At 40.9% G+C, this 15,130-nt stretch overlaps 1 protein-coding gene across 3 annotated transcripts in view; it reads left to right on the top strand.

The window, feature by feature from the left end:
• Positions 1–15,130, top strand: part of DIS3 (DIS3 exosome endoribonuclease and 3'-5' exoribonuclease) — a 29,470-nt gene that overhangs the window by 8,569 nt on the left and 5,771 nt on the right. For 2 of the 3 annotated variants that reach the window (XM_084844843.1, XM_084844841.1), the window contains exons 7-18: positions 1,187–1,300; positions 1,384–1,521; positions 5,727–5,873; positions 6,696–6,812; positions 7,412–7,513; positions 8,137–8,201; positions 8,513–8,597; positions 8,932–9,059; positions 9,855–9,941; positions 11,481–11,637; positions 12,873–13,087; positions 14,752–14,920. In XM_084844843.1, coding sequence (XP_084700969.1) covers positions 1,187–1,300; positions 1,384–1,521; positions 5,727–5,873; positions 6,696–6,812; positions 7,412–7,513; positions 8,137–8,201; positions 8,513–8,597; positions 8,932–9,059; positions 9,855–9,941; positions 11,481–11,637; positions 12,873–13,087; positions 14,752–14,920 — 1,524 coding nt within the window. The remainder of the gene's footprint in view (positions 1–1,186; positions 1,301–1,383; positions 1,522–5,726; positions 5,874–6,695; positions 6,813–7,411; positions 7,514–8,136; positions 8,202–8,512; positions 8,598–8,931; positions 9,060–9,854; positions 9,942–11,480; positions 11,638–12,872; positions 13,088–14,751; positions 14,921–15,130) is intronic. The other variant, XM_084844842.1, reaches the window with a different exon arrangement.

A 15,130-nucleotide genomic window follows, 5' to 3' on the forward strand; every position in this document is an offset into this window, starting at 1 on the left:
TAATGAGGCAAACCAAGAAGGCCTGTTGAAGTTTTCTTCATTTCCACATTCTTACAGGTGCAGAGTATTGTTGTTTCTTCACACAGACTTTGTTTCGTTTGGTGCAGAATTTTATTTTCTTCACCTGATAGTCTTGGGGAGGCAAAATGAACTCAAGCTACCAAAGCCTTGACGACTGGAAATCTCACTCAGTCTTCTTTTCACTTTTCAGATTCAACCAGGCCACATTCCACGCATTTTCAAGTTATGTCTGCTGCTATAAAGGCTAAAAACTAGAGATGTGCAGGCCCAGGAAAAAAAGCAGATTTGGGGAGGGGGTGGGGAGAGGGGGTTTTTCCTGCAAAGACTGTTTTTGGTTGTTATTTTTTTAAGAATAGCTTTGGAGTATGAAATATTTGCTCCTAGAGTGATGAATAAAATATTTAAGACAAGGTGTTTATATATTGTTACCTAGCCTCTATTCCCCCAAACGGTTTCTAAAAACTACATAATTAGAACATTTTTTATCAAAAGACTAGAGATGTAAAATAATTTCTGGAAACAATGAAGCCAGAGGAGGATTTAAAAAAAAATCCTCTCTGTAAGACTCTCACATAATTATTTTTTCCATTCCTTATTAAAATTATTGATCTGATGTATGTTTTACTGGTAGACGTTTTGGAATGCTCCTAGTCATATTCAGTTGCCCAATACGTGAGTAGAGTTACCATATCATAATATGGAAAAAAAGTGCCTTCTTGACAGTTTGGGTTTTGTTCTATAGAGTCCTGTGTTGCTGGGCTTGTTCTGGTTAGATGCTGTAGCAGTCAATTAATGGCATTCTAATCTAAAACTTACATGTGAGAGAAACACTGTATGATATCCCGCCACTGCCACCAGATATGACAGCTTTGATTTTCTTTTTCTACTGGAAGCAGAAATTCTCAAGATACTTAATTTGCGACCAACACCAAATCCTGTGCTAGCATAGAACGAAATACACATAGCCAGTCTTGTCCTGGATTGAATCATAATATTGTTTTTTCAGTTTTAAGGGAAACTTATGCAAAAGACTGGTTGAAATGATGTCATAATGTAGCATGTGATCTGGAACACGACTGTTCTACCACTAAAGCATGACAAGTTGAGTTACCTGGTCATCAAACCAGGCGTTTAAATGCAGTTATATATTTTTCTTAAAACCTAGCTGAAAACTTCTGTGAGCAAGACTATGCTGCGACCAACCGGCAGAGTCGTGGGCATTATAAAAAGAAACTGGAGACCTTTTTGTGGCATGCTTTCTAAATCACAAATAAAAGAGGTAAGTACAACTGTGGCTGAATACTTTCTTCATCAGTTGCATTCTGAATATTAATAAAAGCTGTTGTCCCTGCTCTCTTCCAGGCAAGGCGGCATTTATTTACACCAGCTGATCGGAGAATCCCTCGAATTCGAATAGAAACAAGGCAGGCTTCAACACTTGAAGGACAAAGAATTATTGTTGCTATTGATGGCTGGCCTAGAACTTCAAGATATCCTAATGTAAGTCTGAATTGAAACCCCTTAGAAGGAAGCCTCCTATCATGGAGGCTTCTGAGTATTCAGTGCCCTGCCGCACTGTTGTCAGCAGGACGGGAGGAGTGATGGAGGCGATCTGAGCCTCTCCATCTTGCTGTTGCAATGTTTTCCTCTAGACAGGCCTTTGAGCCTGTGTGCAGAAGGCATGGTGCTGGGGGCTAGGCTGAGGCTGGAGAGGCTATAGGATTTCTTGTATCCCAGGCTTTTCCCCACCTCCGAGGCCACATTTGCAACCTTGTGAAGCTGCCAGCATGGTTCTTGTGGTGGGGGGGAGAGGGATCGGTCATAGCTTTGTCTACAGCCTTGGGAGGAGGACTTTGAACAATGATATGTTCCCTAGGACACTCTTCCAAGGACCATAGGATTGTTCTCTCCATTGTACTTAATTGCTTCTGAAGATTAGCAAATCAACTCAATGATCAAACTGTTAGAAAAGAAAACAGAAGGAATTAGCATGAACTGCTTTAGGAACATGTACTAGTGGGCAAAGTGTGCCATTTCCCACAGCCTATCATCCTGTTTCCAAAATTACCCTTAATTTGTCTCTATTGTGACCCAGTCTGCCATGGCCCCTTCATGGATCACTGCCTTGTTGTGGCGAAGGGGCTTGCGTAACTCAGTGAAGCCATAAGCTATGCCGTGCAGGGCCACCCAAGACGGACAGGTCATGGCAGAGAGTTCTGACAAAATGTGGTCCACTGGAGAAGGAAATGGCAACCCACTCCAGTATTCTTGCCAAGAAAACCCCATGGAACGTATCACAAGGCTAAAAGATATGACGCCGGAAGATGAGCCCCTCAGGTCGGAAGGTGTCCAATATGCTACTGGGGAAGAGCAGAGGGTATTTCCAAGTAGCGCCAGAAAGAGTGAAGTGGCTGGGCCAAACCCGAAAGGACACTCAGCTGTGGATGTGTCTGGCGGTGAAAAGAAAATCCGATGCTGTAAAGAACAATATTGTTTAGGAACCTGGAATGTCAGATCAATGAATCAAGGTAAGCTGGAGGTGGTCAAACATGAGATGGCAAGATTGAACATCGACATTTTGGGAATCAGCGAACTAAAATGGACAGGCATGGGTGAATTTAATTCAGGTGACCATCATATCTACTATTGTGGGCAAGAATCCCTTAGAAGAAATGGAGTAGCACTCATAGTCAACAAAAGGGTGGGAAAAGCAGTACTGGGGTACAATCTTAAAAACGATAGAATGATCTCAGTACGAATCCAAGGCAAACCATTCAACATCACAGTAATTCAAGTCTATGCCCCAACCACTGAGGCCGAAGAAGCTGAGGTTGATCGGTTCTATGAAGACCTACAACACCTTCTAGAACTAACACCAAAAAAAGATGTCCTCTTCATCATAGGGGATTGGAATGCTAAAGTAGGAAGTCAAGAAATCACCGGGATAACAGGCAGGCATGGCCTTGGTGTACAAAATGAAGCAGGACAAAAGCTAATAGAGTTTTGCCAAGAGAACAGGCTGATCATAGCAAACACTCTTTTCCAACAGCACAAGAGGCGACTCTACACATGGACGTCACCAGATGGTCAATATGGAAATCAGATTGATTATGTCCTTTGCAGCCAAAGATGGAGAAGCTCCTTACAGTCAGTAAAAACAAGACCTGGAGCTGACTGTGGCTCAGATCATGAGCTGCTTCTTGCAAAATTTCGGCTTAAATTGAAGAACGTAGGGAAAACCACTAAACCTTTCAGGTATGACCTAAATCATATCCCTGATGAATATACAGTGGAGGTGAGGAATAGATTTCAGGGATTAGACCTGATAGACAGAGTGCCTGAGGAACTATGGACGGAGGTCCGTAACATTGTTCAGGAGGCAGCAACGAAATCCATCCCAAAGAAAAAGAAATGCAAGAAAGCCAAGTGGCTGTCTGATGAGGCTTTACAAGTAGCTGAAGAAAGAAGGGAAGCGAAAAGCAAAGGAGAAAGGGGAAGATATATCCAACTGAATGCAGAGTTTCAGAGAATAGCAAGGAGAGACAAGAAGGCCTTCTTAAATGAACAATGCAAAGAAATCGAGGAAAACAACAGAATGGGAAAGACTAGAGATCTCTTCAAGAAAATTGGAGATCTCAAGGGAACGTTTTGTGCAAAGACGGGCATGATAAAGGACAAAGAAGGCAGGGACCTAACAGAAGCAGATGAGATTAAGAAGAGGTGGCAAGAATACACAGAAGAACTATACAGGAAAGATCTGAATGTCCCTGATAGCCATGATAGTGCGGTCACTGAACTTGAGCCAGACATCCTAGAGAGTGAAGTCAAGTGGGCCTTAGGAAGCATTAGTAACAACAAAGCTAGCGGAGATGACAGTATTCCAGCCGAGCTATTTAAAATCCTAAAAGATGATGCTGTTAAAGTGCTGCATTCAATATGCCAACAAATCTGGAACACTCAACAGTGGCCACAAGACTGGAAAAGGTCAGTTTACATTCCAATTCCAAAGAAGGGCAACGCCAAAGAGTGTTCAAACTACCGCACAATTGCGCTCATTTCACATGCCAGCAAGGTGATGCTCAAAATCCTACAAGCTAGGCTTCAGCAGTATGCGAACCGAGAACTACCGGAAGTACAAGCTGGGTTTCGAAGAGGCAGAGGAACTAGAGATCAAATCGCCAACATTCGCTGCATCATGGAGAAAGCAAGAGAATTCCAGAAAAATGTCTATTTCTGCTTCATTGACTACGCTAAAGCCTTTGATTGTGTGGATCACAACAAACTGTGGCAAATTCTTAAAGTGATGGGAGTACCAGACCACCTTACCTGTCTCCTGAGAAACCTGTACGAGGGTCAAGAAGCAACAGTAAGAACCAGACATGGAACAACCGATTGGTTCAAAATTGGGAAAGGAGTACGACAAGGCTGCATATTGTCACCCTGCTTATTTAACTTATATGCAGAGTACATCATGAGAAATGCCGGGTTGGATGAATCAGAGGTCGGAATTAAGATTGCCGGGAGAATTATCAACAACCTCCGATATGCAGACGATACCAGCCTAATGGCAGAAAGCGAAGAGGATCTCAAGAGCCTCTTGTTGAGGGTGAAAGAGGAGAGTGCAAAAGCTGGTTTGAAACTCAACATTAAAAAAACTAAGATCATGGCATCTGGCCCTATCACTTCCTGGCATATAGAAGGGGAAGAAATGGAAGCAGTGACAGATTTTACTTTCTTGGGCTCCAAGATCACCGCAGACGGTGACTGTAGCCATGAAATTAAAAGACGCTTGCTCCTTGGGAGGAAAGCTATGGCAAACCTAGACAGCATAGTAAGAAGCAGAGACATCACCTTGCCGACAAAGGTCCGTCTAATCAAAGCTATGGTTTTCCCAGTAGTAATGTATGGCTGTGAGAGCTGGACTGTAAGGAAGGCTGAGCGCCGAAGAATTGATGCTTTCGAACTGTGGTGCTGGAGAAGACTCTTACGAGTCCCCTGGACTGCAAGGAGGTCAAATCAGTCCATCCTAAAGGAAATCAACCCTGAGTGCTCATTGGAAGGACAGATAATGAAGCTGAAGCTCCAATATTTTGGCCACCTAATGCGAAGAGAAAACTCCCTGGAAAAGACCCTGATGCTGGGAAAGACTGAAGGCCAAAGGAGAAGGGGACGGCAGAGGATGAGATGGCTAGATAGCATCACGGATGCAATGAATATGAACTTGAGCACGCTCCGGGAGAGAGCGCAGGACAGGAAGGCCTGGCGTGCTATGGTCCATGGGGTCACGAAGAGTCGGACACGACTGAACGACTGAACAACAACAACTGCCATGGAACCTGAGCTGCTTCTATCCTGATGCAGAACCACAAAGTCTCCTGTTGTACTCATGTTCGAATTTAACAAACAGGCCTATCTCATGTCTGTTTACTTGGAAGGAATTTTCACTTGGTTGTATCTGACTTAGTCATGCTTAGAGTAGATACATTGAAATCAATGGAATTTAAATGAGCTAAGTTTAACTTAAGTTCCATTGATTTCAGTGGGTCTTCTCTAGGAATGACTTATGTTTGGATCCAATGCACTAAGTTTAGTGGGGCTTACTCCCAAGTAAGTGTACTTAGGGTTGCAGCCTAAAATAGCTTTATATTCAGGTTTTTCAAAACAGCTTTGTTTCATAATATTAATTAAGATGTATATTGGTGTAGGGCCATTTTGTAAAGAACTTAGGAGCAGCCGGAGATAAGGAGACTGAGACTGAAGTCCTGTTGCTTGAACATGATGTCCCTCACCAGCCTTTCTCCCAAGCTGTTCTTAGCTTCCTGCCCCAAATGCCTTGGAGCATTACTGATCAGGTAAGTAACAGCACCATTTACAAGCAAAACAATGAATTAATTAGCATGGGATGGGCTGACTTCAGGCTTATAGGATCTACTTTGGGTTTTTTACCAGGAACCTGTGATCCACTAACGGGAGACTGGTGCAAAAGACATATTCTTAGAATTAAAAAATTCTGATCTCAGGAATTTGTGTTGCGTACCAGAACTGAACAGAGCTCTCATAGTCCTTCCGCACACGAATCCACATCTGGATTACCCAAATATGTGTCTATTTCAGCAGCATAATTAAAGGGTGGTGGAGTTGGGAAGTAAATACTATTGTTAAGCAATTGGGAGTCAGAAATCCTTGCCGATATACTGCAAATCACCTCAAGGTCTCCCTGTAGATCTGTCTTTTGCTCATCCCTAAATTGGTGTCACCTATATCTCCCATAGCTTTGCAATAAAATGTGTACTACATTAGGAACAGAGATTAATAATGTAAGTTGAATAGTAACAATTGATTCACTGTCCATAAAGCTGAGAAATTTTAAACTCTTTTCTTATCTCTGCCATCCTGCAAACGCTGATCCTTCTTTGTACAACTCTGTTGTACTGCCTTAAACTTGAATCTCAAGCTTCAATTAGAATAGACCAGAGCAAGCCAGAAACTTAGTGCCAATTTCCCTGTGATGATCAAAAAGATATCAGTGTTGTTGTTTTTCAGCCTGCTTCTTCTGTAAAAGTAGCATGTACTAGGTGTCTGCTTAGTACCCCCTAGTATGGCCATCAGCAGTATGATCATCTCTGAATTTCTGTAATAGCTTTAAAAAATATTTTGTTGGCAAACTATTTCAGGATATGAAATTTAGAGAGGACTTAAGGCATTTGTGTGTATGCAGTGTGGATCCTCCTGGCTGTACCGATATTGATGATGCATTGCACTGTAGAGACCTGGAAAATGGAAATCTGGAGGTAAGTTCCCTCAAACGTCAATGAGAGGCTGACATGCATTTTTAGCTATTTATTGAAGTCTTGTGCATTCTGCTTTCTGCATGCAAAAGAGGAAGAGTGAAAGAACCAAAGGTGGGAGGTAAACACCTATCACCCTATAACTAGCAATTAGACAACAGTTTCTTCTCATGTGGATATATTTGTTAGGGCCCAGATCATTGATGACTATATGCCTAGATTCTGTTCTGTGGACCATGAGACATGTCATTTGCAGTTCTGCAGCCAGTTATACACACAGTGCAGTTGAAGGCAAGCTTGTGTAAATTAGTACAGGTTCTTTTGCATTGACATAGTATGTATTTTCAGTTTAAAGCCATTTTTTGCATGTGCAGTGTTTCAGTATCTGATTTTCAAGGGCCGGACTTAAACTTGAGCTGCAGTTAGTTTGACATCATCTGAGGTATGAGCTACTGCACAGTTGCAGATACAACAAATTTATTAGCCCATCGCAAAACATAGCGCTGTAAATGGCATTAGGATATGTGTAAAGTTGGAAGAAGGGAGAGGTTCTGTAAAATGTCTACTTCTGAACATTCTGAATAACCCATTTTATTTCCTAGGTTGGTGTACACATTGCAGATGTCAGCCATTTCATTCGACCAGGAAATGCTCTGGACCAAGAATCTGCAAAAAGGGGCACAACTGTGTATCTTTGTGAAAAAGTAACTTTTCTTAGTTATTTTCTTCTTATTTTTGTTATCGCTTGGTTTCTCCCAGACATGAAATACATTCCAGCCTTAAACTAGGTAGAACTAAAGCTACAGATATTTGGGCCATGCTTTTGTGATTAATGGGTCAGAGGATGCTGTTGCACTCATGTTCTGCTTGCGGGTTTCCTGTGAGCGTCTGGTTGGCCATTGTGTGAACAAAATGCTGGACTAGATGGACTCTTGGTCTGATCCAGCAGGGCTCTTCTTCTGTTCTTATGAGTGTCATGCTTTCCTCTTAGAAGTTTCCTGGAAATGCTTTAGCTCAGATGTTGAAGGTCCCAAGTTCAGGCCAGGTACGGCTGAGACAGACCCTTATCCGAAACTTGAAGAGCCATTGTGGGTATGTTCTAGTTATGGGGAAGTAACCACAAGACTAGATTTTAGTTGTCATTTAAGTCAAAACCCAGAAACTTCATTGCCCAGAGATTGCTATAGGATTAGGAGTTGTAACAGGAGAAAGGTAGCCTTAGGTGAAGAACATATTCTTCAACAAATTGAGTATATTTCCATAAATGTATGCTATCAAGAGTATATATGAAAAATACAGTTGAGGTCAACTTGTGTGCTTCTTGCAGAGAATCGATATGGTTCCAGAACTGCTTAGTTCCAACTTATGTTCATTGAGATCCAATGTTGACAGGTAAATGTGTGGATACACATTTTTAGATATTCAAAACATTACCTTAGATTCTAACTTCTCTTCTGTGAATGGAGAGCAGCTCTATTCATGCAATGAGGCTTTTCCCACCTCTGCCTTCCCTCTACCTGCACTCACCAAATATCTTCTTCTGAGGGTTGGGCATCCCCTGAAACAGGATGCCATCTGGTGCGAGGGCAAGTAGCCGTGAGGAGGGTTTGATGGAAATTGCCAGTGTGGAGGGTTTAGCATCAGTAGGAGTGTCTTGGATCTGACTGCAAGTAAACTTGAGTAACTTTCTTCCCCTTTCCTAGGTTTGCATTTTCATGTATATGGGAAATGAATCACAATGCTGAAATCTTGAGAACTAGATTTACAAAAAGTGTAATTAATTCCAAGGTAAGATTCAGATTTTTTTGGATCTTAGAAAACCAATCCTGAGTAACACATTTTAAACTCCTGTTAATCCTGAAAAGGGACTTCATTAAACAATACCATAAACAGAGGAGCAGAAAAACAGGATCAAAATCAACAGCAAAACCAGTTATTTATCTCTTCATGGATATTGCTGTAAATCAGTGAAGGTTGGTTGTGCAAACCTTCAGCAGGTTTTGGGAATAATGTGTTTAGCATAAATGATTTTTGTAATTCTGACATACTCAAATTGGTCGCATTTAGGAATTGTCACCTTACATTTATTGCTTCTTTTTATTTCAATTTTTTTTCTTTGAAGGCTTCCCTTACGTATGCTGAGGCACAAATGAAAATAGATTCTGCCAGCATGCATGATGACATTACTACTAGTCTACGTGGATTAAACAAACTAGCCAAAATTCTTAAGAAGCGCCGGATAGATAATGGGTAATAGTTCATACTGCATGTATTGCTCTGCATATTTTCCCCCTTGCAGATTTACTAGGTTTTATTCTGGTTGTACTTTTATACTGTAGTTTTAAGCTTTCATATTTTATATTGTTTTCTATTTTACTTCGTGGTTTTAATTTTTGTGAATTGTTTAATTTTTGGCTTTTAGCGGTATAGAAATGAAATAAATAAATAATACAATCCAGTACAGCCATCTAGTGATTGCCAGTATAGATTTTTCCATTGCCAGCTATTATTAATAATAATATTAACAATAACATAAAAAATGTACTTTAGCACAGTCATTTTCATATTGTGTTCTGAAGTTCCTCAAGCTTATCGGGTTTCTCAGTGACGAGATCAATGATAACAACTAAACTTCTTTGAAAGACAGTATGCCCACCATTGCCAATCATTCCCTGCAGTGTCCAGTAGAAGGAGAGTGAGTATCTGGAGTGTTTCTAGGTTCTTGGTTCAAGCATGACAGCATGAGGATCAATAGGCCAGGCTTCTACCTTGTGTAGAAAGTGACTGTCCTGTAGAACAGAACCCAGAATGTTCTGCAATGCTCCGGTTTTCATAGTGGATGCTCGGGGGACCCTTAGCAAATGAATCTATGTAAAAAGGGTTCCCTGAAGGTAAAATATTTGGAAATTACTGATATAACTATACAGGCTTAAAATATAGATATATTTGTGTGAGGACTGTGGTAGAAATCAAAGTGGCCTTGACACTAATTTTACAAAATAGATTCTGTAAAATGTGACTTCATTTAAATATGTTACCTTCTAGGGCTTTAACACTTTCTTCGCCTGAAGTTCGTTTCCACATGGATAGTGAAACCCATGATCCTATTGATTTACAGACAAAGGAACTCAAGTACGTTTTATCTGCTGTTTTTTGTCAGTTCAAAAGAGTCCCTTATGGTACTGCCCCATTAAAGTGTTGGAGGACTCGCACATACCTTGCTTTGGTTGTATGCCATCAAGATAATCTTCAGAACATAGATGTCAACATGTATCAAAAGAAATTCACTGGGCATGGGCTTAATACAATATTATGTATAATATTGTTAACTTACAGAGCACAATCAGTTTACATGGCACTTGACAATATATCCAAAACAAAAATACAGGTGCCTTATTTAACGGCATCAGCTATATTCTAAAATTTGCAAATATGCACATCTTATATTGGCAACACGAGTCCTAGGAAATGGTGGCATATCTCTTACCATTCAGTTTCTGAAAGTGTTTTCCATCTGTAGTTTCAAGATGAATAGTTAGCGCAGTGGAAAGGAAAGAGTGGGGGGATTCTGCTACTGGGAGTGTCGTGAAATTGGCACTAGTTCGTGTTGGGTACAGTCCATCATCGCTATCAGTAAACAGTTTTGGGATGAAAGTCTGTTAGACTGCTTGCTCTTGCATACTTCATGTCTAACCACACTTAGTATATAATTACTCAGTGTTAGAGTGATGCGCAAGTCACTATAGCCAATAGTTTCACTACTACCTCTATTTAAAATGGTTTCTTCCCAAGGAGCCACTGTTGTTTTGTTTTCAGCACCTGCTGAATACATTTTTTATTTAAACAAGCTTCCTCTTACTAGCCAGCCACAGTTTTATTGGCATAATTTGATTTTAACCATTTTAATTCTGGTATTTTGATTCTATTTTCTACCTTTTTATTCACTGCTCGGAAATTGGATGCAGAGTGGTATATAAATCTTGTAAAGAATAAAGAAATAAATATTACATTTCCCAAGGTGACCTATGCCTTGCTCTAATGTTGACAACATGTCTGACAAATTGGAATAGGCCCCGAACCAGCTGGAAAAGCTCCATAGAACATCTCTCTGAAGATGCAGCGATGGCGGTGAAGCTGTACTTCACCATCACCGCAGAGTAGGCAGGGGTATAAATTATGTAAATAAAGAAATGAAGGGAAATTGTGGCTCATGCTGAAATGTTTCCGTAAACTTATTTCCCTGTCCCTATGGTTTGTCCAGACCTTGTGAGATTTGCTGGAGCCAATCAGAAAACAATCTTTGAACAGAACAAGCAGTATGCTGATGAATATGATGGCCTGGGCTGTCCTCTAGAATGTGTTCACACACACAGGAGCCAGCTGGGACTGGCAGCTGCAGGAGAGAAGGAACCAATAGTGCAATCCCAGGGAAAGTAGGAGCCAGTGCTGCTAGGATTTGCAGGCTCCAGACCTAGTTCCAGAGTGCATAAAAGAACTGACACTAGATCTCTAAGACAGGAAGCGGTGTCTAAAGAGCATTTGTGTCTCATGTACAATTAATATATGAACACTCTTGGTAAAGGTCACCTGTGTTGAGTTCCTAATCTTTGCACAGAATATACCAGATCTTTTCCCCTGGCCTCTCATAAGTCTACTATTTCCTATTGACAGGGAAACCAACTCCATGGTTGAAGAGTTCATGTTACTGGCTAATATCTCTGTGGCACAAAAGATCTATGATGAATTCTCAGAGCATGCCTTGCTGAGAAAGCATCCTGCTCCACCGCCATCAAATTACGACATCCTTGTCAAGGCAGCTAAGTCTAAGGCAAGTGCTTAACACTTGGTTCCAAAACAGATAAAGGGTCATGCTCTTATTGGAATTGTACGTTTCCTTTGAAATATTGACGGGCATCCAGAATACCGCTTGTGGTATTTCACACATGTACTGAGGCTTTTCAGGCCCTGTCTTCACTCACCAAAGCACTTGGCCAATGACAGGCACGAACATCAGGGGATCCTGTGGTGTTGCCTCCCTGTGTTCACATAGAAGTACTTTGCATCTGCACACAAGCCTCTTTGAATCCTGGCCCTCATTTTCTGATCTCTAAACAGGCTCATGAGCCCTTGATTTGTGAACAAAAAAATGATATATATCTTGGCCATCTTCACGTTGGCTTTGAACCCTTGTTGAGGACTGCAGTTATGACTCTTAAGTTTGTGAGGAGTTCATTAGAAGCTGTTAAAGTCAAGATGCATAGTGTATTTTGAGATTTATTTGCCATCTTTAAATGTTACCCTTCCTCCAAGGAGTTCAAGGAATCATACTTCAGGTTTCTGGACTGCATCAACAATAAGTTCAGTAATGACCTCTCATCTGGATTACTGCAATGCGTTGAACAGGGGGCTGCGTTGAACTTCACTGGTCCAAATTAGGGCAGCAAGTTTGTGAACTGAGACTAGCCAATGTGATCATATTATGCCAGTATTTTTCCATATGCCAGTATGTTTCCAGGCCCAGTTCAAAGTGCTGTTATTAACATTCAAAGGCCTAAATGGCTTGGGGCCAGGTTATCTTAAGGGTCTTCTCCTTCCATATATACCTGCCCACACCCTAAGATAGTCGTTCGCAGTCCTTGTCCGGGAGCCCCCACCAAATGAAGTGAGGTGGGTGGCTACTAAGAAAAGGGCCTTTTCGGTTGTGGCACTCCAGTTCTGAAATGAGCTCCCCACAGAGATTCAGCTGTCACCTACATTGTGGTGTTTTTGGTGCCAGATGAAGACCTTATTATTTTCCCCGGCATTTTATTCTATTTCTGTTGTTTGAAATCTGTTACTGTATTTTAAATCTGTGTACTGCTGCTAGGTTTGATTTTATACTGTATTTTTAAAGTTTTATATTGTATTTTATCAAGTTGTATTTTATGGTTTTAATTGTTGTGAACTGCCCAGAAATCTTTGGCTATTGGGCAGTATAGAAATGTAATAAATAAATAATATATATTTAGACTATAGTAAACTGTTTTGAAATATTCAAAGCTATGTTTTGTTTCTCCTCTAAAGGGTTTGGAAATCAAAACTGATTCAGCAAAAACTCTGGCTGATTCCCTAGACGGTGCAGAATCTCCTTCTTTTCCATACCTGAACACTCTGTTACGCATCTTGGCTACTCGCTGCATGATGCAAGCTGTTTACTTCTGCTCTGGAATGGACACTGATTTTCATCACTATGGTTTAGCATCACCCATTTATACACATTTTACTTCACCAATTAGAAGGTACTGTTCATGAAATGTTCAAATGAGAAAGAAAATGTGTATATTACAGCCATAGTTTAACACCTGCCACATTCCAGTAGGGTCAATGTCTTTCTAATGTTGCTTTGATTGTCTCAGATTTTGAAGTTATGCTGAATTATGCAAATATGTATGGCAAATTTGCTTGCTTTTTGCTTTTATGCTTTATTCTGGTTGTACATTTGGGTCTGTCTTACAGAATTTTGAACAATTTACCCATTTCAGTTTCCTTGGGAACTAATAGAAAATAATTGAAATGAAATTTTGGGAAGGGAATCGTGAGTGGTAAAAGGTGCTTAAGACCTTTGAGCTTCCAAAGACCTGTGGAATGATGATGGCAGTTGAGCATATCAGGTGGGAGGGAAGAAACATGGAGGCAGGGAGAGAGGGCACTGGCTTGCCCAAACTCCTAATGGTTTATAGTAGGTGTCTTGGAGAGTGTGATTAGTGGGGGAGGAATGTTTCCAAGGAAAGACGTAAGTACAAACTCTTTTTCTATAAAAACTTACCACACTAGGATGAAGACTTGGAAAACACTATCCAAGAATATGGACAGCTGTTGAGTAAAATAATTTGACCCCAAGTGGAAATGTCACAAGATGTATTGGGTTGGAAGAAAGGCTTTTCATCATTGGTACTATGTTATATTGCCCATGCCTCTTAGACAGCTCTACAGACCACAGACACAGTCATATAGGAGAAGACCCATGAGGGTGCCTCATTCACATCTAGGCCCTAGCCACATGAGATTAGGTCACAGAAAAAGACAGCTCCCATATGCTGTGACTTGGTCCGAAGACAGGAAGAAGGGCTACTAAATGGTTGATCTTGAAACTGCATCTTAGGCAAATGTACTGAAACAATGGCAAGCTTGTTTCTTCTTCCAAAAACACAAGTTACTGAAGCTAAATGGCCTATGCAATCAGAAAACTGCAGGGGAAGAGCAAGTTCTTCAGATCTGGAACCGCAGTGGCATTTTTCTATAGGTCTGTGGATTCCAACCTTTCACACAACATAGAAAGCTAATGTGTTCAAACACAGTAAGTCCCTCAGAATGAAAGTAACCTGAAGTTTAAAAATACCCATCCCTGAACTATATGGAGAGGTTTGGGGAGGGAGAATCCCCCCTCCCAATAAACAACAATCCTGAAGAAGGGATTGGGGTTGTGGGGATGTATACCATGAGGTTAACCTCTCTTCTCCCTGCTATTCGGGAAGGTAACAGGAAGACCACTATTTCTCATGCTCCAGGTGTCTTCCAGCAATATAGCAATGCAATACTCAGGTTTGGGGCTGGCACCTGGCACCCTATAGCACAGCAGAGAAAAATATCAGGAATGTAGGAAAGGAAAGGTGCCCTTTTCTCCCCCTCCTAAAACACCTCTACTGTGAGCCCTAAACATGGGCACTCCTTTTAGGAGCTGGGGACACAGCAACATTTTGTGGAGCTCTCCATATGTACATCTCTTGTCCTTGCAATGCTTGTAGTTAACTCACTGATGCTGAAGAGATACAAAATGTAGCTGCTACTATTTATTTAATTATATACTACGTAGAAACTCAGCTGCAAAATCCAAATATTTAACTCAGAGGGGTTATGTACTTGAAACCAACCACAGTGGGCTCTTATTTTTCTTTCATTGCAGATATGCTGATATTATAGTACATCGACTGCTGGCTGTGGCTATAGGAGCAGACAGTACTTACCCTGACCTTACAGATAAACATAAATTGGCTGACCTGTGTAAGAACCTCAATTATAGGCATAAAATGGCTCAGTATGCACAGAGAGCTTCTGTTGCATTCCACACTCAGGTGAATGATTTTTATTTATTTTTTTAAATTCCAAGCATTTGGGAACTGAGGAACGTTGTGGGGTGGGGTGGCTGATTTATCATAATGCCATATATAGAATCTTAATGTTGTAGTGTGCAGTTTTTAAATGGTTTTATATTGTTCGCTTCCTTGGGGGCTCCCTGAGCGAAACGCTAAAGCTATAAATGAAGTTAGTAATGTGGTGTTGTT

This window comes from Heloderma suspectum, chromosome 3 (assembly GCF_057233095.1).
Source record: "Heloderma suspectum isolate Gila_16-S chromosome 3, 16-S_ref, whole genome shotgun sequence".
In the NCBI taxonomy this organism is placed as follows: domain Eukaryota; kingdom Metazoa; phylum Chordata; class Lepidosauria; order Squamata; family Helodermatidae; genus Heloderma; species Heloderma suspectum.